This window comes from Myxocyprinus asiaticus, chromosome 39 (assembly GCF_019703515.2).
Source record: "Myxocyprinus asiaticus isolate MX2 ecotype Aquarium Trade chromosome 39, UBuf_Myxa_2, whole genome shotgun sequence".
In the NCBI taxonomy this organism is placed as follows: domain Eukaryota; kingdom Metazoa; phylum Chordata; class Actinopteri; order Cypriniformes; family Catostomidae; genus Myxocyprinus; species Myxocyprinus asiaticus.
The window spans coordinates 14268066-14295772 of NC_059382.1; the positions used below are offsets into that span (position 1 = coordinate 14268066).

The following is a 27707-nucleotide window of genomic DNA, read 5'->3' on the forward strand; positions in this document are numbered from 1 at the left end:
TATTTATACCACGGGTTTATCCGGACAGCTTCCATCAAAAACACACATCAAAATAAAAGCTTGATTCAAAATAAAAGCTAGATGCTTGAAATGGAAGAAATTGCATCAGAAATATGTTACAACTTTATAGTAAAATGTAATATTCACAGTAGTAATAATAAAAATGCCACCCTAGTCCTTATGTGGCCACGCCCCTGAGGTAACTTAAGAATATGCATTTTTTTTCTCTTGAATGATTTGCTAATTATTGTAATGGCCATGTGCAGTACTATAGATTTTCAGCTGAATAAATTACATTGGGATCGATCAGCCGAATAAATTACATTGGGATCGATTTGTCTGGGTAAGCGTATTGTTTGCTCAGATATAACTGCTAACTCTTCAATGGCATAAATGCCCCATTGAAAATATTGGCTGTGTATTTGTGACTACTTGTATACAGAATTAGACGCTTTCCTGTGCATTAATGGGCCATTTCCTGTTTGGATAGGAAAACAACAGGAAGTAGGGAGCAGGCAGTGCTGTGCTGAGGAAAAGAACATAGGAAACTTGTGCTGACCGAAGGAAGCCACTGAGGAGTCGCACTTCAGAATTTCAACATTATCTAATATAATGTGGCCATAACAATGAGCAATGTGGATGATCGAATTTCATTCCTGTGTTGTGGATGAAGTGGAACAGGCACATGGAATGACGGTGGGTGGGCGTGGAAGGGCAGCTTCTGAATTAAGTAAGGTGTTAGCCATGCCTCACTGCAGACCATTTTTTGCAGGCTCAGCAGTTGTCGTTCCTGACCCAAGATCAGCAGCTGTTGCTTAATAATATGACTTCAAATCTTGCCTTCTACCTTTTAATCAGTCTGCTGCCTGACGTGTACTGCAATGGCTGACATGCCATGACAGCAGCACTAGTGGTTATAATTGCAAAGGAACATAAAGGCAAGACACAATCACATGACTGCAATAATACCAAAGTAGACTTCGGGTGCGTCTCAGTCAGCTCCCTAGTTCAGTAGTCAGGGCACTGATCAGAGAGTCAGCTATTTTTAGGGCTGTCTCAATCACAAAATCGTTCCAGGGCCCTGAAATGTTCGCTCCTAAAAAATCCCACAATGCACCATAAAAACCAGGGAGCACTGTTGCCCAAGTCGTTAGATGACAAGCACAAGTGTAAAACTATGAAGTCCAAGCATTATTTTCTCTTTAAAAGAGATGTTGTTTGTAACGTCTTTCATTCATAGTTACCATGAAAGTGAAACAATCTGTTGTTAAAATAAGGTTTAAAATACACTCCTATATATTTTTATTTATGCCATTTATTTGTTATAATAACACTGTACGTTTGAATATCTTCAAGGAAACTGAACGATATCGTGTTGCAGGTGATTGAGTCACAAGTGTCCCAATATTCAGTGGATGAACACCCTTGCCAGTGCCTGAATTTGTGTTCACGATATACTGATTCACGACATAGTTATCTAGGGAGTTGAATGAGACATAGGGCAAAACTACAACCAAAAATTGGCACTGGCTAAATCTATCCCAGTCTGAATTCTAACTAGTAAAGAATCAAATAGATTATCCAACAAAACAAATGTCAAAAAATGTATTAAAATAATTATAAATGAAATGTATTATGAATACAGTAAATGTGATTTTAATAAAGTCCATCAGTAATGTTTGATCAAAGGAATAAGTATTTTTTAAGGAAATTTTGCTGTGGCTCAATTTCCACATCACTGGACAAAGATCGTCATTTATTGCACAACGCAGTAGAATGCACACACTGCATGATGTCCCATTAGAGACAATAACGTGGACTAAAGTGAGGTGTGTTGCTTCTCTGATAAGCCCTGTAATTACATGCATAAATAATTAGGTCGGCAACTCTGCAGGGTGAGCATCTTGGACTTATGTTTCAGGAATTCAGGTTATGGCCCTGTCTTCACAGAGACTGCTCAATAAGCACAAACATGGCTCTTCCTTAATGGACAGGCTTAACTAAAAATTAAGAACAGAGAAAAATGCAGCATGTTTTAAATTATTCATGGACATGGCTGACTCTCTCTTTGTCCTAAGGGTAGATCAATGGGCCATAAAAATGGACTGACCAGTGGCGATAATCTCTTAAACAGATAGCCGGTACACAATCAATGGCTTGTCTAATTAAGACACACTCCGAATCTGAGTTTGTTTGCTCGTAGCGCAAAAGGCCAAACCAAGTGGGATCTGTTGGACTGAGTTAACAGTGTTTATTACAAAGGATGATATAATCAAAATGTCCCTCCTCTCAATTCATTTTATCCTGTGGCTACATGGGCCCATTTACTGGTGTTTTTTTATATAACATATAAGATGAGTTACTTTTAGAAAAGTAACAATACTGCAAAAATCAGTTCCTTATTTAGTATTTCTGTATTGTTTTCCAGTCAAAATATCTTAACATCCATAAAAAAAAAATAAAAAAAAGATAAAGTTACTCAAGAAGCTCGAGAAAATATGTACAATAATAAGACTTGTTTTCAGAGGTAATTTTCCTTACCTCATTGTTTAAAACATAAATGTATGTTTAAAAAAAGAGAAGAAAAAACTGCCAATGAGGTAATAAATAAACTTAATTCAATATATATTTCTTGAAAACAAGTCTTATTGTCTAGCAATTTTGTTTCTCAAGTAAATGTACCTTGTTTAAAGGATGTTTAGATTTTTTATTGGAAAATAAGACAAAAATACTGATTAAGAAAATAATTTTTTGCTGTTAAAAACAAACAAACTGAAGATTAGGTGGTAATGATACCAAAGTGAAAAATTTCAGATTAAAAAATTAAATAAAAAAGTTTTCTTGTATGTGATCTGAAACTGTACAGATGGAAAGGAAACAGGAAACAGGGACAGGGGACAGGAAGGGAGGCCTCACCTGCTTGACACGGTCAGGATTGACAGTGGTCTGTGGCTGAAGTATGCTGACCGGCTCTGTTTTCTGAGCACTCTGCGGCATCTCCCGAACCTTCTCTGCGATGAAGTCATGGACGCTATTCAGCGCCTCTACAGTGCCCTGGATCAAGCAGACACGCTCTGTTGTTCCTAAAAGAGGAAGAAAAGACAGTTCCAATTTAACCCCAGTACAAATTACAGATGTCTTCCTAAGCATTAGGGTTGCCACATATCAAAACTTCAGTATTCTACAGCAATACCAGTCAAATGTAACGATTCTTGATACCAATTTCAAACCACAGAATTTTTTTTTTTTACAATATTGAACAGTACTTTATTTAGTAAGATAAAATTGAATTGTCAATATTCATATAAATTTCATTGTATTAACATTGTAGAGTACTTACAGCTACTACAGTCATCCAGCTAAGAGCAGTGAGTGGTTTTCTCTTTTATATTGGTGTTTGATTAATATTAACGACATAATAGGCAGCAACAAGTCTATTAGTCTGCATTTACACTGTAAGGTCTATTGCAAAGAGCGAATATTTGGACATAAATACCCTCCTGTTGACATTCACGTAAAAGACAAACTAATACCTTGCCAAGATGGGCATTTTGACTAAGAAATGCATTTGACTGTTGAATATCAGTATTGACTTGGCAATGAAGTACCGGTACTTTTGACATCCTTACTAAGCACACTGTCCAAGGGAGTGCATTTCCTATATGTTATTAGGGATGGGACAATATGGTTATCTCATGATTCGGTTCGATATACAATATGAGGTTGACGATTCGATATAACCTTGATTCAATACAATAACACTTAAATGACAAAGTGTGACAAAAATTGTGTTTATTTTTATTTTTTTTAAATGTTTGAGCAAAATGCACATTATAATTTCTCATCAAAATAAAGTTATTCAAAGGTGCACTCAGTAACTTTTATCTTTGTGTCATCTTGTACTTACACTGACACCTAGCAGCTTGAATGCAGCATTATTTAAAATCAATAGATTTCAGTTTCAGATGCCATCGTAGAAATGTAGTATTCACAGTCAGTCATGATTATTTTAATCAGTGAGTGAAAGTGTCAAATAACAGGATGGATACTGAGATTAAGCGAGTAGTATTCTGCTGGTCATGTGATTCTAACATGGCAGCCCCCATGTGCGGACCCTCTCTATGTAGAATAATACAGCTTTTATAAGGTTACTGATAGGACTGGAGCCTTTATTTTAATGTGAGTGGTCATGATTTCCTACAAATATTGTAAAATTACAATTCATGTCTTTAGGAGTAAAACTTTTTTAATGAGGAAAAAAATTACTGAGTGCACCTTTAATACACAATATAAAAGCACAAAGTTTAAATAACAAGAGTGTGGCAGGGCGGAGGGCGGGGCCAGGTCGTGATTCTGCACACCCGGCCCCTAATCAGGCTGATCAAGCCCGAGAGGGATAAAGGCGACCGGAGACGGCAGTGCGAGAGAGAGAGAGTTACGGGCAGCTGCCCGACAGCTGTGTGTGTATTTGTCTTTTTGGTTAAGTTTATCATTAAATTATCAGTTATACTGTCAAGCTGGTTCTCACCTCATCCTTTCCATTGAACTGTGTTACAAAGAGTTTCTCATATACCTTTCTCTATAAGAAAAGATCACAAACAAATGAGCCTTCAAAAATAGTCGGCTACATTCAGGTTGATTGGGTGCAGAACAAGTAGTATAACTGAACAGAACCTGTCACAAAAAAGTGTATGAAAGTGCATATTTTATGTTGTAATAATTCGTTTTCATCATTATTATAATCACATTATAACTTTTTCAAAATATAAATATTCTTCATTCTATTAAACAATATTATGCCATGAAATTTTACATATAATAATGATATTTACAAGTGATAACATTGAGTTTATATTGATTTGTATAACAAGCGCTAAAATGGTACAGTCACCTTAAGAGTTCAACCTGCATCTCACAGCGTTCTGATTTATTAAAGATGGAGAAGTTTCTCTGTTTGTTTTTCGTATTTGTGTTATGTGTGATTAAAATTAATATATATTTTTACTATTTCATCTGACTGTAAAGAACATAAAGGATGTTGGGGGTGGGGGCCTGGGTAGCTCAGAGTCTCCAAAGCAACCAAATTGGCCTGGTTGCTAGGGAGGGTAGAGTCACATGGGGTAACTTCCTCGTGGTCGCTATAATGTGTGGTTCTCGCTCTCGGTGGGGCGTGTGGTGAGTTGTGCGTGGATGCTGTGGAGAATAGCATGGGCCTTCACAGGCGCTACGTCTCCGTGGTAACATGCTCAACAAGCCACGTGATAAGATGCGCGGATTGACGGTCTAAGACAACGGAGATTCGTCCTCCACCACCCGGATTGAGGCGAGTCACTATGCCACCACGAGGACTTAGAGCGCATTGGGAATTGGGCATTCCAAATAAAAAAATAAAAATAAAAAAGGATGTTAAAAGACACATTATTAAATGAAATCTGATGGACACACATTACACGGAAGAAATATGATTGACGGGTCATTTCATTCATAATCACATTGACAGAAAACAATGTTGCAAATTTTAAAATATTGAGTTTTGCGATATGGTTCATAATTCTTTTCGTCCGCCATATATAGAAATTTGATATATAGTCCAATCCCTATATAATACAGAAAAAAAACATTTTCCAAGAAAATAAAATTACAGTTATTTGAATTGTACAATCCAACTTTTTACTTCTACTGTATATTACATTTGTCACCATGTAAAAAGCTTCCTAATAATCTTTGTATGCATAGGCTATTATTTCACATGTATTTCACTCCTAAAGATTTCTGCAGCAACCCAAAGCTGTGTTACTGCTGCTATAGTGTACAATTGAGGTTGTACAGCATGTTCCTGTGATTGCCGATTTTTGGAATTGAAACATGGTGATGGAATGCTTTTTCCTTACATACACACACTGTAAACTATGATCAGCTGACAACATCAGAAATCATTGATAATAGAAGGCTTTTTTTATATTTTTACTTAACTGAGATATTATAGTGCATTGTTGGTTTGACAGCACATACAATAGTTATAATATCTTATGTATGTTAACAAACAGTGAACCTATCAATCATTTGGATATCAATCACATTACACTAGAGGCTACAGACATTGTGATAGAAGACAAACAACCAGCATTAAAGCATCTGTTCATGTAAATACCATGGATCTATGTACATGCAGTCTGAAATCATGGGAGCAGCTGCAATAATAGTCCCCTGGCAATGCTACTATTTTAGGCAGTCTATTCACAGAAAGCCTTCCATTAGATGCCCAGAAGTCTCCACTTTCAATTAATTCTGATATGATATTGGGATTTCAACTCCAATTCCGCTGTCCCTTCTGCAGAATACAAGCAGGTTAAATGCGCACACACAATCGCAATTGTTTTACCACGGTTTCAGTGCAGGCTCAGAAGGAATTAGCTGACTGCAGTGCTTTGAATGGTTCCTAATCCTATACTTTGCTATAACATTTAGCCTGAAAAAGTGCTTCTGAGACATTTATCCTACAGAAGGAAAAAAAAAAAATCTTAATCACAAGGCAGTCAAACACGTGGTCTTTTTAAGTTTCAGAAATAAAAACAAATCCGCAAAAGCCAGAAGAGGATGGCAAGAGTAAAAAAAAAAATGCAACTACGCTGATCCGAAGCCAGGATCTCCTGGCTTCCAAGAGGCTGGAAAGCGAATCTGCCCTTATCTGCACTGCACAGTATGGTGTTCCGGTTTCCTTTAACTGTCTATTGTTTACTAGCATGAAAATAATTGGGTTCAGTCCCAGACAGCTATATGAAGCTCTGTTAATATGGTGAAATTGAGGAATTTTAGGATCATGCATGGTATTTTACAAAAATAGAGAAAGAAAAAAGCTTTGCTGAGCTCCTAACAGCTGGCAGCCCAAGAGTAATCTGTGACAGACCAATCGGAGCTGTAGATTATTAGAGCAGAGATCACCATTGTTTTGGCAGCGAGATGGGAGTGGGTATGGTGAAACACTAGTCAAACAACTGTCAAAGATGGCTTACGAGTTTTAGCTTCAACAATAAGGGTATATCAGTGGGGTTCAAAAGTCCAATTGTGAAAATGCTTGTTTTAATATTTCTAATTTAATAAAGTTTCCTTTTCCTCCCCCTTTTGCTTCCATACAGCATGGTCAATGTCACAAATTTGCTTATTTGATTATTGACCTACAAATAGTTCAGAATCTTAAACATTTCTTATATGTTTTAGGTAATAATGTTCTTTTGTTTAAAAATTTTCCAGTTATTTCAAGGTTTAAATTGGATATTGTATCCCATATTTTCAATGTGGACTCTGACTTATCCCTACTGTATCTACTATTATCAGCACTGCTGGCTGGTACACAAATATCAAAATTATCAAAAAAATGTTAATGCCTTAAAGGGATAGTTTAACAAAAATGAAAATTCTGTCTTTTCTTTCCCTCATACCATTCCAAATATGGCTTGCTTTCTTCTGTGTAACACAAAAGGAGATTTAAGGCAGAATGTTAGCCTCAGTCACTACTCACTTTCTTTGTATGGAAAATGATGCAATGAAAGTGAAAGTGAAAGGTATAAGGGTTTGGAACAATATTAGGGTACTTTCAAATGTAGGAAACATTGTAGCATATGAGATGTATGCTTGCTTAATTGATATGTTGACTGCTTGGTAAAGGGGTGCTGGAGAGGCTGTGATGAGTCTGTTGTGAGATAGCCAGCGGGATACGGAGAGAGGGGGGCAGACAGAGGTCGCAGAGGGCCTTCTTCCCTCCTGCAATGGGAAAGGTCACATTCTGACACACATTTAAGTGTCTGCCCACAGAGCTCATTGAAAGTGATGGTCAGTTTGCTTCACCACCCATACAAACACATACACACCATCCACCAACATCAAGCTAGGGAGAGAAACCCCAGCTCATTGCCTAACAGCCTCCTCATCAAGGCATCATTGGGCAATATAATATAGAGTACTTATGGTATTTTTTATATTATTTTGCAACCTTTATGCTATTAGCGTGTAAACCAGCTTTCAGAGCAAACCACAACTTAAACTGTGGCTAAAAGTAAGAAAAGGTATTGGGCAATGGGCAGTGCGGATGTGTTTTATATAGTTGTCTAGGGAATGTCCCCTTGGCTTTGTTCACTCTTGTGCTAAATTGTTTTTATACAGTTGTTAAATACATGAGTCATACATTCCTTGTTCCAGTTGCTAGATAGAGCTCCACTTTGGTGATTTAGCTACTGAGAATATTAACACACATTATTATAATTATTGCAGGGGGTATCCTATCTCTCTTTATAGGGATGCCAGTCTTGTTCCCAAAAGTTCTGGAATTTCCAACATGACTGGTCGATGCAATAGCATGTTGAAACAAAGGAGGGAGGAGGGACGTTTTCTTTACTGTAGGGTCATGAGTGATAGAGTGACTGCAATCTTGACTTCAAAACTTGTAGCAATAATTTAAGAATCTCCTTAGTAAAACCAAATGAGCATATCTAAAACATTACGATGTATGGAACATAATGTTGGCTTATTACAAAAAAGATAGTGGCTAGTTAGGCCTGGTAAATAGTGCAGCAATGTGAGGTAATGTCTGGATCCTGCAAACTAGAAAGAGGGTAGAAAGATTTGAATATAAGCTGGTGGTGCATGTATCAGGCACACCTTTGACCAATGATTTTCCATAATTTTTCATGACTTTTGCTGTTATTTTTGATTATATAATATTGCAGAGCTAAGCTTAACTAGAAGAATGTGTAACACTACAATAAGGTTATATTTGTTAACATTAGTTAACTACATTAGATAACATGAACTAACATTTACAGCATTAAAGGTTAATGTGGAAGAACACAGGTACGCAATACGCACTCGCAACACAAACTACCCAATGGCTAAAGACTACATCCAAGCCAAACATGGAAATGACAGCACTTTGAAAGTACTGGGTATAGAACAGGTGTCACTTGGTACCAGGGGTGGAGATATGTTGAAAAGACTAAAGCAACATGAGACTTACTGGATACACACATTAAAAGCTCTTTTTAGATTTTTTATCTCCCAGTGATTTTATTGTGTGCCTAACTGAGGACATTGATTTTTCTCCATTCCTATGTTCATGAACTGAACTTGTATATTGTGTTCTTGTTAATATCGAGGTTTGATGTATATGGTAATGTAAAACTGTGCCTGATTCTGTGTAAATTATTACTATTATTTTTCTTTATACATACATTTCTCTCTTTATATTCTGTTTTCTTTATATTGCAATGTTAGAATGTCTAAGTGTTTAATTTGTTAAATAACTTCAGGCCTCTAGTGGCCAGCACCTGTAGTAAAGCACTATGGTGAGACTATTAGTCACTTCCTGTTTCTCCATTTTGTGACACCCTGATGAAGGCCTGTTTGGGCCGATATGCGTTGGTGCTTTTTTAAGATGTAGCCCCTATAATAAAGGCTTTTTAATATTGAAATTTCACATGAGTGCCTGGATGTGGATGTATGTTTCCATTTTTAATTTTTTTTATTTTTTTTTATGTAACTAGCCCCCTTTCCGGAGCACCTGTGGCATTTTTTGAATACCAGATGCGCTCTTGGATATAATTTCTTTTCATTCTATGAAGGACATTTGGGGATTGTCCTATCTAGGAGTTGCTCCATTTCAGATTGCATGTACTACTGGAATGTATTTTACCCACAGACTGCTAAATATGGCAAGTAAACCATTTTCCTACACTAAGGATGAGGGCTTGGACATTACTGCTCAGGATACACTGCTGGATCAGGTACTTATTCAGGACAACACAGATTCAAGTAAGCTGTATTCTCATCTAAAGAAACTGACAGAAAAATATTTAAAACTACATCTTTACTTGATTACCCTATCTGACTATTGGAGAGCAGAAAGGATACCAAGAGGCGTAAGGAAAAGGCAATTTCCCTCTTTTGGGCTATGATAATCCTGATTTTAAACAAAAATGGAAGGCCATCCTAAACAAATGCTAATTGGATTTGATTCTGTTGTTGATAGAAGAAGCTAAAAAACAAAAAGAAACTTTACAGGATGAGATAAAGGAATTAAAGACAAAACCTGAGCAAATTGAACCAGAAGAAAGCAATTGTCTTTTGAGGACAAATTGAAGGAGGATACAGCAAAACTAACAACCAGATTGAAACAAATTAAATTGGTAAAATTCAAAAGAGATCAGGATGATTATAGTGCTGATTGTGTCTATGATTGGGGAAGGAAACGTCATTCTAAACAGAGAAGTAGAAGATCTGTTTTGTTCAGTTTGCCTAGCACTGACGATGAAGGTGAGAGTGATAACAGACAATTTGATGTCCGCAGGCCAGCCCAGACTGCTTCCTCTCACAATTCAAATTATTTTTTAGATCATCACTCCAGGTCACAGAGTCTAAACAGAAGAGGAGAACTCGAAGGGGCAAGTGGGGAGACTCGATGCACTTACCAAGGGCTGAAAACGCAGTGCCAGAGGAGAGAACGGTGGTGATTAATATTTTGGACCTTTCCCTCTCAAATGACTGTCAGCTTTGTATAAGGGCCTCTCTTATGCTGCAAAATATTCAGGAAATGAATTTCAAACTAAGATAGATCTATTTAGATTTGACTGCAGTTTACATTTAAAAGTTTGGTATCACCAGAAGTCATGTGTAGTGGCACACCCCAGTGTAAAGGAGTCTGAATCAAGAATTAATTTTACTTTCCGGCCCAAGTCTAAATTTACCCCTACCAACATATATTCTACACTAAATACCTTCACTAAAATGTTTATGAACTGGAAAGAGTATTTCAGAATAGAGCAATGCGTTAATATAATTTGACAAAGAAACAAACGGATGCACTTGAATGGTTATCATCCAGAGATGATGTGCTAATAAAAAGTGCTGACAAGGGTGGTGCAGTTTGTGTATGGAGCAAAGATAAATATATAAGAGAAGCCATGCGACAATTGAAGAATACAGCTTATTACTCCATGCCACCATGCAATCCAATGGAGAATATGAAAAGACAATGTACTGATCTAATGACTGAGGCAAGAAATGAAAATCTGATCTCACAACAGGAATATGACTTGTGATATCTTGTGGTTCCTAATCCACGTTTACCAGTGTTTTACATTTACCTAAGATTCACAAAAATCTAGAAGATCCACCAGGCAAACCAATCATCAGTGACAACGAGTCTATAACAGAACCGATATCTAAATACATAGATTTTTTTTTATTTTTTTATAAAACCTTTTGTCATGGAATTGCCATCTTATTTTCAGGATAGTACACAAGTTTTAAAGAAAATATCTGCCATTGGAAACATTGGTGATTGCCTTATGGCTACTATGGATGTGGAATCCCTCTACAGTAATACTGTCCATGATGAAGGCCTTGATTCAATGAGACATTACTTAAGGTCGAGATTGGATGATTTTTTTTATCTCCCAGTGATTTTATTGTGTGCCTAACTGAGGACATTGATTTTTCTCCATTCTTATAATCTTGGACTGAACTTGTATATTGTGTTCCTGTTAATATCGAGGTCTGATTTATATGGTAATGTAAAACTGTGCCTGATTCTGTGTAAATTATTATTATTATACATACATTTTTCTCTTCTGTTTTCTTTATATTGCAATGTTAGTATGTCTAAGTGTTTAATTTGTTTTTGATTATTGGTGTTAAATAACTTCAGACCTCTAGTGGCCAGCACCTGTAGTAGAGCACTATGGTGAGTCTATTAAGTCACTTCCTGTTTCTCCATTTTGTGACACCCTGATGAAGGCCTGTTTTGGCCGATACACGGCCGATGGTGCTTTTTTAAGATGTATCCCCTATAATAAAGGCTTTTTAATATTGAAATTCCATGTGAGTGCCCGGATGTGGATATATGTTTCCACCATTTCTTTTATGTAACTAGCCCCCTTTCCAGAGCACCTGTGGCATTTTTTGAGTACCAGATGCGCTCTTGGATATAATTTCTTTGGATATATATATATATATACGTACACACTACCAGTCAAAAGTTTTGAAACACATTGTTTATTATAATTTTTTTTTAGAATAATAGTAAAGTCATCAAAACTATGGAATAACATAAATGGAACTATGGGAATTATGTTGTGACTAAACCAAATCCAAAATAAATCAAAACTGTGTTATATTTTAGCATCTTCAGAGTGGTCACCCTTTGCCTAGAATTTGCAGACATGTATTCTTGACATTTTCTCAACCAACTTCTTGAGGTATCACCCTGGGATGCTTTTTAAACAGTATTGAAGGAGTTCCCATCTATGTTGGGCACTTATTGGCTGCTTTTCTTTATTATTTGGTCCAAGTCATCAATTTCAAAAACTTTTTTTTTTTTTTTTTTTTATTAAATTTGAGTTTTATATTGAAATAAATTAATATGGTGGCACAATTATATTTTTGTCTACAAAACTGATTTCAAACATTTAAGCATACGCCTTCAGATCAAAAGATTTTTAAGATCATGAGAAACATTTCAGTCAAGTGTTTCAAAACTTTTGACCGGTAGTGTATATACACACACTGGCAGCCAAAAGTTTGGAATAATTTGGGATTTTGCTCTTAATTGGTACTTTTATTCACCAAAGTGGCATTCAACTGATCACAATGTATAGTCAGGACATTAATAACATGAAAAATGACTATTGCAATTTGAAAAAAACTACTTCAAAGAGTTCTCATCAAAAAATCATCCACGTGCAGCAATGACAGCTTTGCAGATCCTTGGCATTCTAGCTGTCAGTTTGTCCAGATACTCAGGTGACATTTCACCCCACACTTCCTGAAGCACTTGGAATAGATGTGGCTGTCTTGTCGGGCACTTCTCATGCACCTTACCTTTTTGGCAATTTCAAGCATTGTATAACCTTCATTCCTCAAAACAATGATTGACTGACGAGTTTCTAGAGAAAGCTGTTTCTTTTTTGCCATTTTTGACCTAATATTGACCTTAAGACATGCCAGTCTATTGCATACTGTGGCAACTCAAAAACAAACACAAAGACAATGTTAAGCTTCATTTAATGAGCCAAATAGCTTTCAGCTGTGTTTGATATAATGGCAAGTGATTTTCTAGTACCAGGTGTTGGAGTGATGGCTGCTGGGGCCTGTCTGACTTTTTTAAATAGTGATCTGAAACATCAGCAATGTCCTGACTATACTTTGTGATCAGTTGAATGCCACTTCGATGAATTAAAGTACCAATTTCCTTCCGAAACAGCATAATCTGTTTGCCGAAAACTGTATATTTACTATAGAACTTTCCATGACTTGTCCGTGCATTTTTTACATTTTATTAATTTCCATGACTTATCTATGGCCGGGAAATCAAAATGTTAAAATTCCCTGATACTTCCAGATTTTCTATGACCGTGGGAACACTGATGTACAGTACAGTATCTACAAACAAAATAAGTATGTACTGAAGAAACTATGCTTACCAATACATGCAATAAATTGTGTGATAACATTCATTGCTGATTCTCAAGACAAAATGTATCACAATCAGGTTTACGGCGGTAGAAAATATTTCTCAAACATGTAGTGTCCTGTGTTTCTAAACCACATGCCCAGCTTGTCATTTGGGAGAAAAGTGCACAGTCACATAGGTCACAAATGCTAATCACAAGTCCCACCAAAGCAGCATGATGGATTGACATGGCTCTGGTCCCACATAGATGACCACAGCAAGCTCAATAACCAATTCAACTGCTGCGTGCTGCATAACAAATGAGACCAACTGCTGGGACACATTGAGAATCTTTCAAAAGACAAGCTACACAAGTTTGTCCAAGAAACAACGCTGCTACACTGTATCCTAATGCATTTTTTGACAGTTTCCTGAGACCAACAGTGGCCCGAAAGACTTCTTGAACATACGACCCTGCCCATAGACAAGGTTACAGATGTTTCCTGGCTTTGGTGTTGGGAGAAAGGAAAAAAAGAGGGGGAGAGATGTAGAGGAAGAAAGACAGAGAGGAAGAATGAGTTTGGGGGTGTGGTGGGGGAATAAAAAACCAGGCATCTCCCTTCCTCAGTGACTCGTATTTTCCTGCTCGCTCTTCAAAGGACGGTTGATTGCGGTCTCCACATAGATGAATCCCACAGGAGCATGTGGATCATTGTTTCAATTTGAAACACCAACTACGAAATGAAGAGTGGACTGTGTGGACAGCGAAATGAAGGCAGGGGCCACCTGGGTCCTTTTGGTGTCTGTGCGCCATTAGGTTAAAGAGAAATTCTTTCATCATTTACTCACCCTCATGTTTTTCCAAACCTGTATGACTTTCTTCCATGAAACAGAAACTGTTAGGAACTGATAGCCTCAGTCACCATTCACAAAAAGAAAGTCATGTGAATTTAGAACAACATGAGGGTGAGTAAATAATACACAATTTTTAATTTTGGATAAAATCCCTTTAATAACTTTCTGTATACATGAATGTTTGGGAGAGGGCAATGAAAGTATATAACAGATACATCACCACAGCAACTGGCAGACCCAGAAAATATTGTGGGGCAGCTGCTAATGATGTAATGTGTTTTGGTTTTTTTTATTTCTTGTTTTTTTTTAACAGAGGCAAAGATGGGGTGTTGCATGTTCTTATATAATCGTGAACAGTAAAAAGGACAATGTGCGATGGGGATAGAAAATCACAGACAGTTTCCATTCAAATCTCTTTATGACTTTTGAAGCTCTATTTTATAGTCTAGTGCATCTGATGGTCCAAATGGACACTCCAAATGCAGATGTTGCTACAAAGGCCTAAACTAACCCATAAGCAGTCACTATGGCAGAAGGGGGGAAAAATGCTCTGGTAACCTTTCTTTAAAGGGAAAGTTAATCCGAAAATGAAAATTGTAATTCCATTAAATGAAGGTGAATGGGGCTGCCAAGCTCCAACATAAGAAAAAAAGTGCCATAAAAGAACCACAAAAGTAGTCCATATTAGTGGAAGGACGATAGATCTGTTTTGTTTTGTGTTTTTGTGCCGAAAGTTGATTTTTGGAACTATTAGTTATCTGCAAAAATCTATACAGATAGTTTATGATAGTTTTTCTTTTTTCCCTCATTTATTTTATTTCTCATATATATATATATATATATATATATATATATATATATATATATATATATATATATATATATATACACATACATACACTAAACTCTTTTTTTGAATATATAGGCTATAAAAAGCTTAATTTGTTTAATACTTACATATAGAGCATTGTTAAAGGAGTGAGGTCTCTGTCATTTCAAAAAAAGTCCCTGATCCGTTTTGGGTTCCCTGTCATGCACCAAATCTTAATTTTTATGGTTATTATTGGAATTTTGGTTGCACAATAAACTGCTTCTAGGATTTTATTCATTCTGCACTATTGTAGCTTCTATGCCTGTGCCCATCATAGTAAGGAAAGACAAAAAAAAAATTTAATCATTTCTATAAATGTATTTTACAAAACTGTCAGCCGGTTAATTGGTTATCAGCCTTTTCCACCACCTTAGTTATCGGTATCAGCAAAATGCACTACCGGTCGACCTCTAGTCCATATGACCCCGGTGCTATTTTCCTTCTGAAGCCATACAATAGCTTTGTGTGACAAATAAGCAAAAATGTATGTAATTATTTACAGAAAATCTTGCCTCTTACCATAGTTCTCAAAATAAAGTATGGCACCTTTAGAGGCATTGTATCATGCATTGCAAAAAAACATTTGTGCCATGGAAGAAAAGATGGTACTATGGATTTGAAAAGACATGAGGGTTAGTAAATGATGACATATTTGGGTGAACTATCCCTTTATGTCCACTTTGGAAGAGGTGAACAATCAACTCAACTTTGCCTCCCAATGTCCTGCAGCAAGCATTGAAAACAGCAGAGGAAGGATAGAAGGGTCTCCAAAGAATAACAAAGGATCTGGAAGAAAGAGTGAATTCCTCTATAGTGATGTCACTCTTATTGAGATGTGCTGGGTTTATCCACTCCTTTTCCTCAGTTCGACCTAAGCCACCCCCCACATCTATAGTGACGTTGCCATGGTTACGGGGCCCATGCCGGGCAAACAGCCGAAGAGATGCCTGGACTGGGATCCTGTCTTCATCTTTTGCCTTGTATTCTCTCTCACCCTCTCAAGACCTTCCTGAGCACCCCTCAAAGAACACACAGAGGGACAAAAAGAGAACAAGAGAAAAAAAAAACAGCCAGCAAGCGAGAGTGAGAGAGAGAGAGCAAGGGAAAATTGTAAAAAAAAAAGGGGGAAAGCAAGGGGGGGGGGGGAATAAACTGGGAAGAGGGAGAAAGGGATTCTTTATTCCATATGTACTATCCAACGATTAATAGTGGAGAGGGGGGAAACATTACTCATTGAGAAACTAAACTCTCCAAAAGAAAGATGAAGAATAAAAATTAGGTAAGGAGGTGGGAAGGGGGAATCTAAATGTGCCTGCCAGGTGCCTAACACTGTTTTAAAGGCTCCTGGGACCTGTGTTTGCAGAAAATTTTCTCCACTTTGGCTCAAAAGAATGTTGATATTCATTTTTTTTACATTTTGTAATATGTACTGTGCACCATTTCAGTGATATTTGTGACATATTTGACAAAATGTTAAAGGGATAGTCCACCCAAAAATGAAAATTATGTCATCATTTACTCACCCTTATGTCGTTCCAAACCTGTATGACTAATTTGACGTCTGTGCAACACAAAAGGAGATGTTAGGCAGAATGTTAGGGACTGACAGCCTGGAGCTGTCAGAACTGTAGCACAGTGTTGTGCATTTGGTTACAGGGACCCAGGTTCGAATCCGGCTTGGGTCATGTTGTAATCCCATTCCCTGTTTCTCTCCCACTTTCCTGTCCAACTACTAGTTACAAAAGGGTTAAATAAAAAGAGAGGGTCCATAGGCTTGTACACTCATTCACATTTGGATGAGGAAATGACTCAAGAGGAAGCCAAGGCCAGATCCACTGGTATGCAATGCAGTTTTGAGAAGAGGGAACTACATTTGGAGATGGTTAATCTCAAGAGACAAGGGAAAGAGAGCAGGACTCCACTGCTAAAATGGGACGTTACAAAGACTGTGATCCAATGTGACTCAGTTCTTTGCTTTTCTCAAACCTAAGCCCTGAAGATCACAACCAGCCATTGTGTTATTTACCTAAGTCAAGTGAGAATTTTATGTTATTCCTTGAGAATTACCACAAATTGAAAATACAACAATATACCAGTCTAAGAGCAGTTAAATATACACAGTAGCTCACAAAAAATTTTTTGCAAAGTGAGTAAATGATCTCTGATTTTTGGGTGAACTGTCCCTTTCACACTCTTTACTTTGGTGTTGCATCATCAATGGCTGAATGAGTTAAAAAAAAAAATCAAAAGGTATTTTGAGCTGATCATTTTTCGAAGGTTACAGTCCCTGATTTACGACTGTTGACATTTAAATAGACCAGCTGCCTTTGCCTTGCAAAGAAACTGAGAGAAGGTGTAAAAATCCATAGATGTTTTAGTGTTTGCTCCTTGCTAGGGTCGACCCTGCTTTACAGCCAATGAATTTACAGCTGAAAAGATTTCAAGTGTTGCACAGACTATGGTTTCAATCAGACCCTTCACTCACTTGTATAACAGCTTGTTATACAGAATGCGCCTTAGCCCAAACACAATGCCTCACCCACTACATATACATTTAGTAACATACTCATGTTTCTTAATGTGTGCTTTTCACACAAACTCACTCTGTCTGCCTTAATTCCCCCATGTATTAATTCACTTTGAAAGCATGCTTGTATTAAGCTATAAGGGCAGGAATTCTATGACACTAGAACACACACATGCTTGTTGTATATGGGCTCATATCCCAGAGTGTATTTGCAATCTCAAAAGGCTGATGTGGTAACCAGAGCTGGTGTGAATTCCTGGCTAGCACAAATGATTCTAACAGTGACTGATGGCCACCTACATTAGGCTACAGAGAATTGGGGGAATAACCTACTGCCCCCAACAATACCATAAGTCTATTGAGAATGAGTGAGGGGGTCTGCTGTGAACAGACGACCAAATTAAGATCCCTCCTCCATCTCCCTTTTCCTTTCATCTGTCTGTCCAATAGTATGAATAATGAAACAGTAACAAAAAGATGAAGAGAGGAGAGGCCAAGCAAAATGACTCTTATTCGTCTATTTTAAGGATTATTTTCTCTTTAAATTGTACATTATTTACAATGTTGCTAAAGCAATTATGACTATTTCTTTTGCTCAAACTTAGGGTTAGGGGTTTGAACAATGATACCTCAAAATGTGTGGTTTTGTGTAATTGTTGAGGAGAGGTGTGCTGATGGTTTTCTACGAGATCAGACTTAAGGCTAATTTATACTTACTGAGCAACAGGCTTTGTTTAGATTGCCTATACAGTTCACAAAATGCACTTAAGGTTTTGTTCTGCTAAGGTGTTCATTTGGAAAATTTCTTCTGTTTGCCCACATCCCTGAAAATATTTTTATTTTTTTCTCTCCCCATTTCTCCCCAATTTGGAAAGGCCAATTCCCAATGTGCTCGAAGTCCTCATGGTGGCATAATGACTCGCCTCAATCCGGGTGTTGTAGGATGAATCTCAGTTGCCTCCGCGTCTAAGACCGTCAATCCACGCATCTTATCACATGGCTTGTTGGGCGCGTTACCGTGGAGACATAGGAGGCTTCACGGAATTCTCCGCGCCATCCATGCACAACTTACCACATGCCTCACCGAGAGCGAGAACCACATTATAGCGACCACGAGGAGGTTAACCCAACGTGACTCTACCCACCCTAGCAACCAGGCCACTTGGTTGCTTAGGAAGCCTGACTGGAGTCAATCAGCACACCCTGGATTCGAGCCATCCCTGAAATTCTTGATCTAAGAGAACTTGGCTAATCGGAGAGCATTGATGATTCATTAAAACTAGTCGTCAGTGTGGTTTAGACTTGATGTAATTTTATTTATTTTCCTCGACAAACTATTTTGATTTTGAATTTTAAAATGATGCCGCATGTAGTATAAATGCAAGCTTTTTTTCACCTGCTTTAGTAAGCTCAAGAGAAGAATATGTTAGGCTTTATGAATTTCACCTGGTGAACAATAAAACAGGCAAAAAAAAAAAAATCCATTAAAGGAAGGACCCTAGCTATGTGTACAGAAAAGACAGTGTTGGGGAGTAACGGAATACATGTAACGGGAATACGTATTTAAAATACAAAATATAAGTAACTGTATTCCACTACAGTTACAATTTAAATCATTGGTATTTAGAATACAGTTACATTCAAAAAGTATTTTGATTACTGAAGAGATTACTTTGCATTTTATTGTCATTTGTTTCATTTAACATTTAGTCCTTTCAGATGGAAAACATTTAAACATAAATGGCGTTATCCAAAGTGCATTTGAACAGCGGTGAAACATTTTCTTATGATGTGTTGCATTCATACGAGCAGACAGAGAGTTTGAAGTAAGTCTGGAGCAGAAGAAATAGAAATAAACCTTGTGTAAATTGTCAGCTTTAAGCTAAGCTAAAATGCTATTTCTAGCCATTTTACACGCACGTTACCAGGCACGATGATATTTTTTTTATCAAGAAAATTCACGTTGGATCATAATTTCTTTTTTTCTATTAAGACCTTTGATATTAGGGCAAAAATCATATTCTTGATAATAATTTTTGCATTGTTTTCCTGTAAAAATATCTAAAAATCTTTGAAACAAGATCAGTTAGATTAATCTTGTTTAAGAAACAACACTGCATAAGATATTTAGGTTTTTCAGAGAATGTATTTTTAACATGTGTATTTTGTCTTACTGTACTGGCAGAGTTGTTATAGTCAAAACAAGTGAAAAAAATCTACCAGTGCTGAAGAAGTAATCCAAAGTATTTAGAATACGTTACTGACCTTGAGTAATCTAACGGAATATGTTACAAATTACATTTTATAGCATGTATTCTGTATTCTGTAGTGGAATACATTTCAAAAGTAACCCTCCCAACCCTGAGAAATTACCAGATTTCATAGAGACTTGGAGGTGGGCTTTTTGACTCAGGCCAGGAGGCAACCTCTTAGCAACCACCCAGAACACCCTAGCACTTAAACCACTCAAGACATCTTTACAGCTTCATGTCAATGCCCTGGCAACCACCCCAAGAAAAACCCTAGCATCGTGGCAGCAAGTTTTGCATGGGTAGGCACCACTCACAATTGCTTTGGAAAATCTAAAATTCAAGATTTGTTTAAATTTTCAGTTTGAATAGTTTCAGACAGGCTGCTTCGGTAAGAACAGCTAGCCAGTACATTGCCTCTTGCTAGTGCATAACTAGGTCTGTAACTAAAGCAATCAATGCTGTGTTTTATAATATAAACATAAATAAGAGCACTCAGTGAGGAGTGCTCCATTTGCAAACTGAGTGGAATTTTTAAGTCTGAGCATCTCAGTATAAAACATGCAGTAAAACAATTAGCAGCGCACATCATCTTCAACACATGGATGTACATCGTAGCCTGCAAGCTGAAAAGAGTGGAGGATTGTACATATAGGACCAGAGAGCACTGATTTGTATTGGAAAAGCTGATGACCTTGTCTCGAATAGGTACAGTAATAGTAAGCATCTGGAAAAAATGTAGCACAAATGCTACAACAGAAGAATGCTAGGCTAGCATAGCCTGTCTCACGACCCTCAAAACATTTCCCTCCAATCTAAACGCTTTTCCCTTTCACATACCCCCTGTCCTCAACTTGTTGAGAGCATCTCCCTACGGAGGTGTTGGGTTCCACACAAGTGCTCCGAGCCCAACACACCTGTCTCTGCTTGCCTTATGTCCATCAAAGACATCTAAACATTGCCCGTCTACAGGATAGGCAGATTGAGTCAGCAGGCACAGCTGCCCCAGTCCCTGCCCCAAACACCCTACATAAGACCATCCAAACCTGCTCCCACTTTCCCCAAAGCTCTGTCATTTCTAGGCACTGCTAATTGCTAATTGTCCTCTCCAGTCTGGGCGTCCTCCTCTGGCTGGTGAGTCATCTCTTTGGAGCTAACCGAGGCGCCCAGGCCTAGGGATACTGGGCACACTTTCTGCTCTGGTTCTTTATCACAACCTTCCAGTGTCTCCAAACCCAGAGCCAAGTTTCAAATCCAGCCCACTCCTTATCATTCCCTTCACCACTAACTTTTTTATTTTAGTTCAATTGTAATATTGGACTGTAAAAAGTATTTACCTTGATCAAAAAGATGAATACAGTATGACTGATGAAGATCTAAACATCCTTAAAACAATATATTTACTAAAGAAGCAACATTTTGATCCAGGTAGATAATATGACTTGTTTTCAGATAATATATTTTGAATTAAGTCCTTTTCTTATCCCATCAGAAAATTACTTTTCTTTCAAGCATAAATCTACAAAAATTAGTGATGCTTAAAACAAGAAAAGCAGTTTGCCAATGAGGTAAGAAAAATAATCTTTTCAAGATTCTGTATATTTAACAAAAATTACTCACATTCACATTTAGTCATTTAGCAGACACTTTTATCCAAAGCAACTTATTAAGGAGGAACATAACAAGCAATCTGTCATACAAAAGTCAAGAATATCTGCAGTATCGCACTGCCAAGTACCAAAAGTAGAGTTGAGCAGAAGAAAGAGACAGACAAGGAAAGGCTTTTTTAATTATTATTAAATAATTAATTAGTAAGTGCCATTATTGTGAACTGGTTAAGTCCTCACGAAAGAGATGTGTTTTTAGTTGTTTCATGAATGTTGAGATGTTTTCAGGAGATTGTGTAGAGGTTGGAAAGTCATTCCACCATAGAGGAACAGAGAAAGTACTGTAAATCATCCACTGATGTTAAGATATTTTACTGGAAAACAAGACAAAAATACTGATTAAAAAATAGTTATGGTAGTGCAGAGCTGACTAACTGGGACCACCAGAAAAGTTTTCTTTTTCAGGCAAAGCCGTTTTATTGTAGTCCTGAGCATGTGCTGTTGTGTTTTCAGTTTTCTAGTTTTCATAATGTGTATTAATCTGCTCGGAGTTTACTCAACAGATGACCTTATCCATGGCAACGGTAGAATGCCTGCCGTTTTACATCATGCACACAATCTGTTCCCCATTTCGTACAGCTGGAATTTGAGTGAGGCAATGGGGTTGAGGAGCCAAGCAAGGCCGTAGAACTCAACCTGAAAATGAGACACCCCCTCTACCGCCTTTTAAGGCTCTCTGCACCAGGAGAATATACTGTCAGCTCACAGAAATACAGTGTTTAAAATGAACATACACCATATGCAATTACCCACATATGAATGGATTTCACATCTGCTCCCTGATGCATACAGATGTGTGGACAGAAGGCGTTTGTATGTAATGTAGAACTGGCTGACATAGAACTGGCTGATACAGAACTGTACACTTGTAGCTGCATCACTTCTCAGATGAAGACAGTTGGGTCTGGTAGAGTGACTGCACAGGGACAATCATTATACAGCCTTGCTAAGCCTCAGGAAACCATGGCAAGCAACTTGTGCTGCCATATAGACACAGCCGATAAATGCTTGTCTTCCTGCACAATTAGAGTCCAGCTCCAAGCCCCTTTGGGCTGCCTTAGGTAAACGTACATCTCACGTCTAAAAAGACGTGATCAGCACTGACTTGTCAGGAGAAGTTTTACTCTGCAGAGGCTGCCAAAATGCATACGTAACCAGAGCTATTATCCAACTCTACTGAGGGAGTTACAGGAGTTACCAAACACCACTCTGAATAAAGAAGTTCTCCCTTAGGAACAGAGAAGTATTACACTCATTTAAGTATGTGGGTGTCTTTACAATGGACTTGGCTTTTTTCCTCTCTCCTGAAGTTTGGCATTGAGCTCCCAGTTCTGGCCAGCCGACAAGCTCCTGTGCAGCAGAGTAAAGTGGTAGCATTTCATGACAATGGGGCTTCTGAAACGCTGCTCTCTCTGCCTGCACCTGCCCAGCGTGGGCAAGGGAGGTGAAATAGTGGGTATGTAGGTTGAAAGCACTGATTGTGAAGTCTTCGGTGCACGTGTGGCCTGCCTATGTTCCCACTCCGCTTTCAACTTTAGCATGAAGACTGAGGGGTTAGTAATTATAGACAAGGCAGGAGTGACTGGAAGATCAATCTTTATAAGGCTTTGTATCCTGACTTATTTGCATGCTCTTTTTTGGGAAAGCCCAAGTCGTGCATCCGCTTGACGCTTTGGGAAGCATTTGGCTTTGGCGATAGCTGAGAAGCAAATAGCAATTAGCAATCAGCAAAATAGCAATTAGCAATCTTCTTTGTGTCTGCGGTCGAAGGTTTTATGTGACTGAAAAGGCAACATCATACAGCTAGAATGCAACAAGTAGAGCAGATTAAAATCTACATCTTTGTTTTACAAAAAAATTCAAAATAATCACAGGGATGACAAGATATAATTTGTAAAACTCCTACAAAATGAACTATTAAAAATATATTCACCAAAATGTTATTTTAACCCTTACAAAAAGCACTGTGGCGGTACTATGGTGTCAGATGGTAATAACATGCTACTTTTCATATACCATGATATTTATTAAATAATTATATGGAATTACCATGGCACATGTCCAAAATGCTGTGGTATTTTCTTACTAGTGAAATGCTAGCAAAGCTTTATGTCCAAGAATACTTGTTCTGGGAGCCTAGGTAGCTCAGTGGTAAAATACGCTGGCTACCACCCCTGGAGTTCGCTAGTTCGAATCCCAGGGCATGCTGAGTGACTTCAGCCAGGTCTCCTAAGCAACCAAATTGGCCCGGTAGCTAGGGAGGGTAGAGTCACATGGGGTAACCTCCTTGTGATCACTATAATGTGGTTCGTTCTCGGTGGGGTGCGTGGTGAGTTGAGCGTGGTTGCCGCGGTGGATGGCGTGAAGCCTCCAGACACGCTATGTCTCCGTAGCAACGCACTCAACAAGCCACGTGATAAGATGCATGGGTTGATGATCTCAGACGTGGAGGCAGCTGGGATTCATCCTCCGCCACCCGGACTGAGGAAAATCACCACGCAACCACGAGGACTTAAAAGCACATTGGGAATTGGGCATTCCAAATTGAAAAAAAAAAAGAATACTTGTTCTGAATTCATTTAATTTTATACATGCCATTCATGATCCTGCTTCTTGCTAATGACATTGTATGATTATTATATATATTAAAAAAATAGATTATTTATAAGGCTGTTGATTTAACATGTTTATTCAGAGTGATTATTTAAAAAAATACTCCAACATTTAAAATGAAAAATTAATGCAATTAATAATGCCGCCTGTATGTAAATTCCATAATAAGGAATTTTTCCAAGTTTCAAATTTAATCAATTGATAGCCCTAATTATAATTTTTTTTTAATTAATAGCAAAACAGGTACACATCTGTCTTATAAACATCAAAGAATACCAAATCAAAGTGACTGAGAGACAATTGGTGAAGGCCAGTGGGCTGCACCCCTCCCATTCCTCATCCTAAATAATTCTAGAAGGCCACGGTCACATGACCAGCTCTGGAGGTCCCCTGTGCTGACTTGAAGAACAACTGTTCTCCCTAACTCTAATGCTGATCCACATACAGCTCTGCCACACTAGGCTCCAGTATCAAGGAGAGATAATCAAATAAACAGTATAATAATTCTGGATATATCTTCTCGATAAGTATCAAGTAGCAGTCTTGCTTTTGGATATTTATGCACGCAAATTCCCAAATGTATACTCTCTGAAACCCACAGCTGATGCATATGCATGCTAGTCCTACAAGGCTAGGGGGGTCAAAGACAATTAGCCATGGCCGATCTGTTGTAATTAATACAAGCATACAGCCCTTGTGCTGAAGGGGACTTTTCGACAGCTGATGGCTTTGTAGACTGAAGGAGAAAGGAATCACTAGGGTCTGGTGTGCTCGAGTTGGTTTATAGTGAGTGGTTTAGTGAGTTTGTGTGAGTGGGTATGTTCGAGGCAGGGTTATTATAGTTTCCATTTTTAATTGAGTTTCTATTTCTAATTTATTATTAATTTGTCCATTTAATAATTTCTTTTTTTTTTTTTTATAGTTTTTTCTGTTTAATTTCAGTTTTTATCTTAGTATTTTATGTTAATGTGTTAACTTTATTCAAATACATTTAAAGTGTTATATTTCTCATGGCCATCATCACTAGGTGTTATCACATTGCTATAGTGCCATTTTCATGTTTAATGAAGACAGGTTGTAAAATTTTCACATTTTATAATAAACCGTGTATCAAAAACTAAAACTTAAATTAATTTGTGGTCATTTGAGTTGTATTGAAGTTTTGGAGTCATGAAAATATTTTAGTTTAGTTTTAGCTTTTCCTATTATGATACATTTTGTTAAACTTGGTAAAACTAATAAATACTTTTTCAAGAAAATGTATATATATATATATATATATATATATATATATATATATATATATAATTTAATAAATATTACATTTTATTATATAATATAAATGATATTAATTTTTTAATTTTTTTAAATACTTTTTTTTTTTTTTGCAAAAGTGTTTTCCTTTCATTTTCATTTTAGTTTAATTAACAATAATAACACTGGTTCAGGGGTCATTCAGTGGGGATTAGAGATACTGGGAGGCAAATGGGTGGAGCAAGAGGCAGCTGCGGAACCCAGTGCCTTTAGAGACTCTGTGGAGGCATAGAGAGGGAGCTTTGTCTCCTCTGCAAGGAGGCTGGACCTGCTCCAAAAGGAAACCCACCGCCAACACTCAATGCTCCTCTTTGTCATCCCTCACCACCTTCCGTTTTAGAGGAAAGGTGCCCCCCAACTCCACACAATGCAGCTTTCCATTGTTCTAATGTTATGTAAGGGGCTTTTCTTAAGCCCTAAATGTTTCAGTGCAAAGGCTAAATTGCCCCAATCCAGGACACAGGCATTAAATGAGTTTGCAGTTATAACCTCAATATGCAATGGGAGGGATCACTACAGCAACCGGCAAGTCAGGTGTCATTATGACAGACCTTTAATGGTAGAAATGTGCTGGAGTGTCCCATGACTGTGTTTAAATGCTCAGGAAAAAATGACTAAATTAATAATAATAATAGTTTTAACGTATATAGCACCTTGGGTGGTTATCAACCAGATGGCTTGATTAGCATGGTGATATTTGATTTTAATAGAAGATTGCAGCTGTATAATTATTCTGTGTTTAAAGTGTATCAGGATATTGTTTTATTTATATCTATTAATATTCATCTGATTTCCTTAATGTATTTTCCAAAAGTTTAGGTATTAAGAATTCTCTGTATTTAGGGTGCCTTTTTCAAAACAATAATTTCCATGATGTTTCCAAAAACTTTATACGATTTTTCCAGCCCTGCAAACCATAATATTAAAATTCCCTGATATTTCTAGGTTTTCCATTACTGTGGGAACCCTGTGTATTTTTTTTTTCTAATTTTTTATTTTTTTTATATATAATAATTCTTATACTCATTTTAATAAATATCTCATCTCCACAAGAGATTAATATCTTTTCAATTTTGAAATTGTCTTAAGGCTACTGTTTTTGTTTACGTTCTGTTTTAAACAACCAGTGAGAGCAGCAGGACATCTGCCACTGCTTTCTTTCCCCTCCGCGGGAACTTCAAAATGGAGGCAGCACTGCTGTTATACGATTGGCTGTGTGAGACTGTGGCCTCTCTACGTGACCAGACTGCAAGAGTACACATCTTTACTGTGACTGATTCTCTCTCTCAGACCGTGCATCTGTCTCACACTAAGCCCAGTGGCACACATCGGCACAGAAGCGAGAGACATCTTTGTTGCCTGTCTACCTGCCTGGTGAGGCTGCAGTGACAGAAAAAGACCTCCATAATGATGATGGTAGAGGGGAACCTCTTGCTTCTGGAGCCGTCACTTTAATTCCCATCTCTGAAGCAACCGAGTGTAGAGACTAACAAAGCAAGCTTTGTCTCTAAACGGGGAGTGAGAAACCGTAGGGAGGAGGGTGTGTCTGTGAATAAGACACGCCCTTCAGCTCTGCACCAAACCCCAGGAGACGTCCCACCTTTGTGGGACATATCCTGCTCACCTTGTAACTACATTAAAGCAAAGTCCCTTTAAGGCAAGTCAGTCCCATTTGCTTCCACTTTTGTAATGCCCCCCCGAAGCTATTTTCTATGTAGGTAATAGGCATACAAGTACAGCTCCTATCTACTTGAATAGGGAAAGACATAAATCTCCAAAGTAAAGAGTACACAAAGCCTTTCATACATCATAAATGTTTTTTTTTGTTTGTTTTTTTTACACAAATCATGCTAAAAACAAATTTTCTATCTGGTCCAACTACATTTAGCATTACATTGACATTTATTCACTTAAAAGATGCTTTAATCCAACATGCTTTGTATACAAATGTATACAAAGCTACTGCATTCAAGGTATACATTTATCAGTATGTGTGTTCCCTGGGAACCAACCCCATGACCTTAGTGTTGATAAAAATCATGCTCTAGTTGTGCTACAGGAACAACTAATGTGCATATGTGTTCTGGAGTAAACAAACAGGCGATGCTTCTATCATTCTATCTTCTTTCCTATGATTGGTCTGTCTCCTTCCCTTTTAACTGTCTCTGTT

At 37.6% G+C, this 27707-nt stretch overlaps 1 protein-coding gene across 2 annotated transcripts in view; it reads right to left on the reverse strand.

The window, feature by feature from the left end:
- Window positions 1–27707, reverse strand: part of LOC127429478 (RNA-binding protein Nova-1-like) — a 69174-nt gene that overhangs the window by 22137 nt on the left and 19330 nt on the right. For both annotated transcript variants that reach the window (XM_051678487.1, XM_051678488.1), the window contains one exon: window positions 2917–3083. In XM_051678487.1, coding sequence (XP_051534447.1) covers window positions 2917–3083 — 167 coding nt within the window. The remainder of the gene's footprint in view (window positions 1–2916; window positions 3084–27707) is intronic.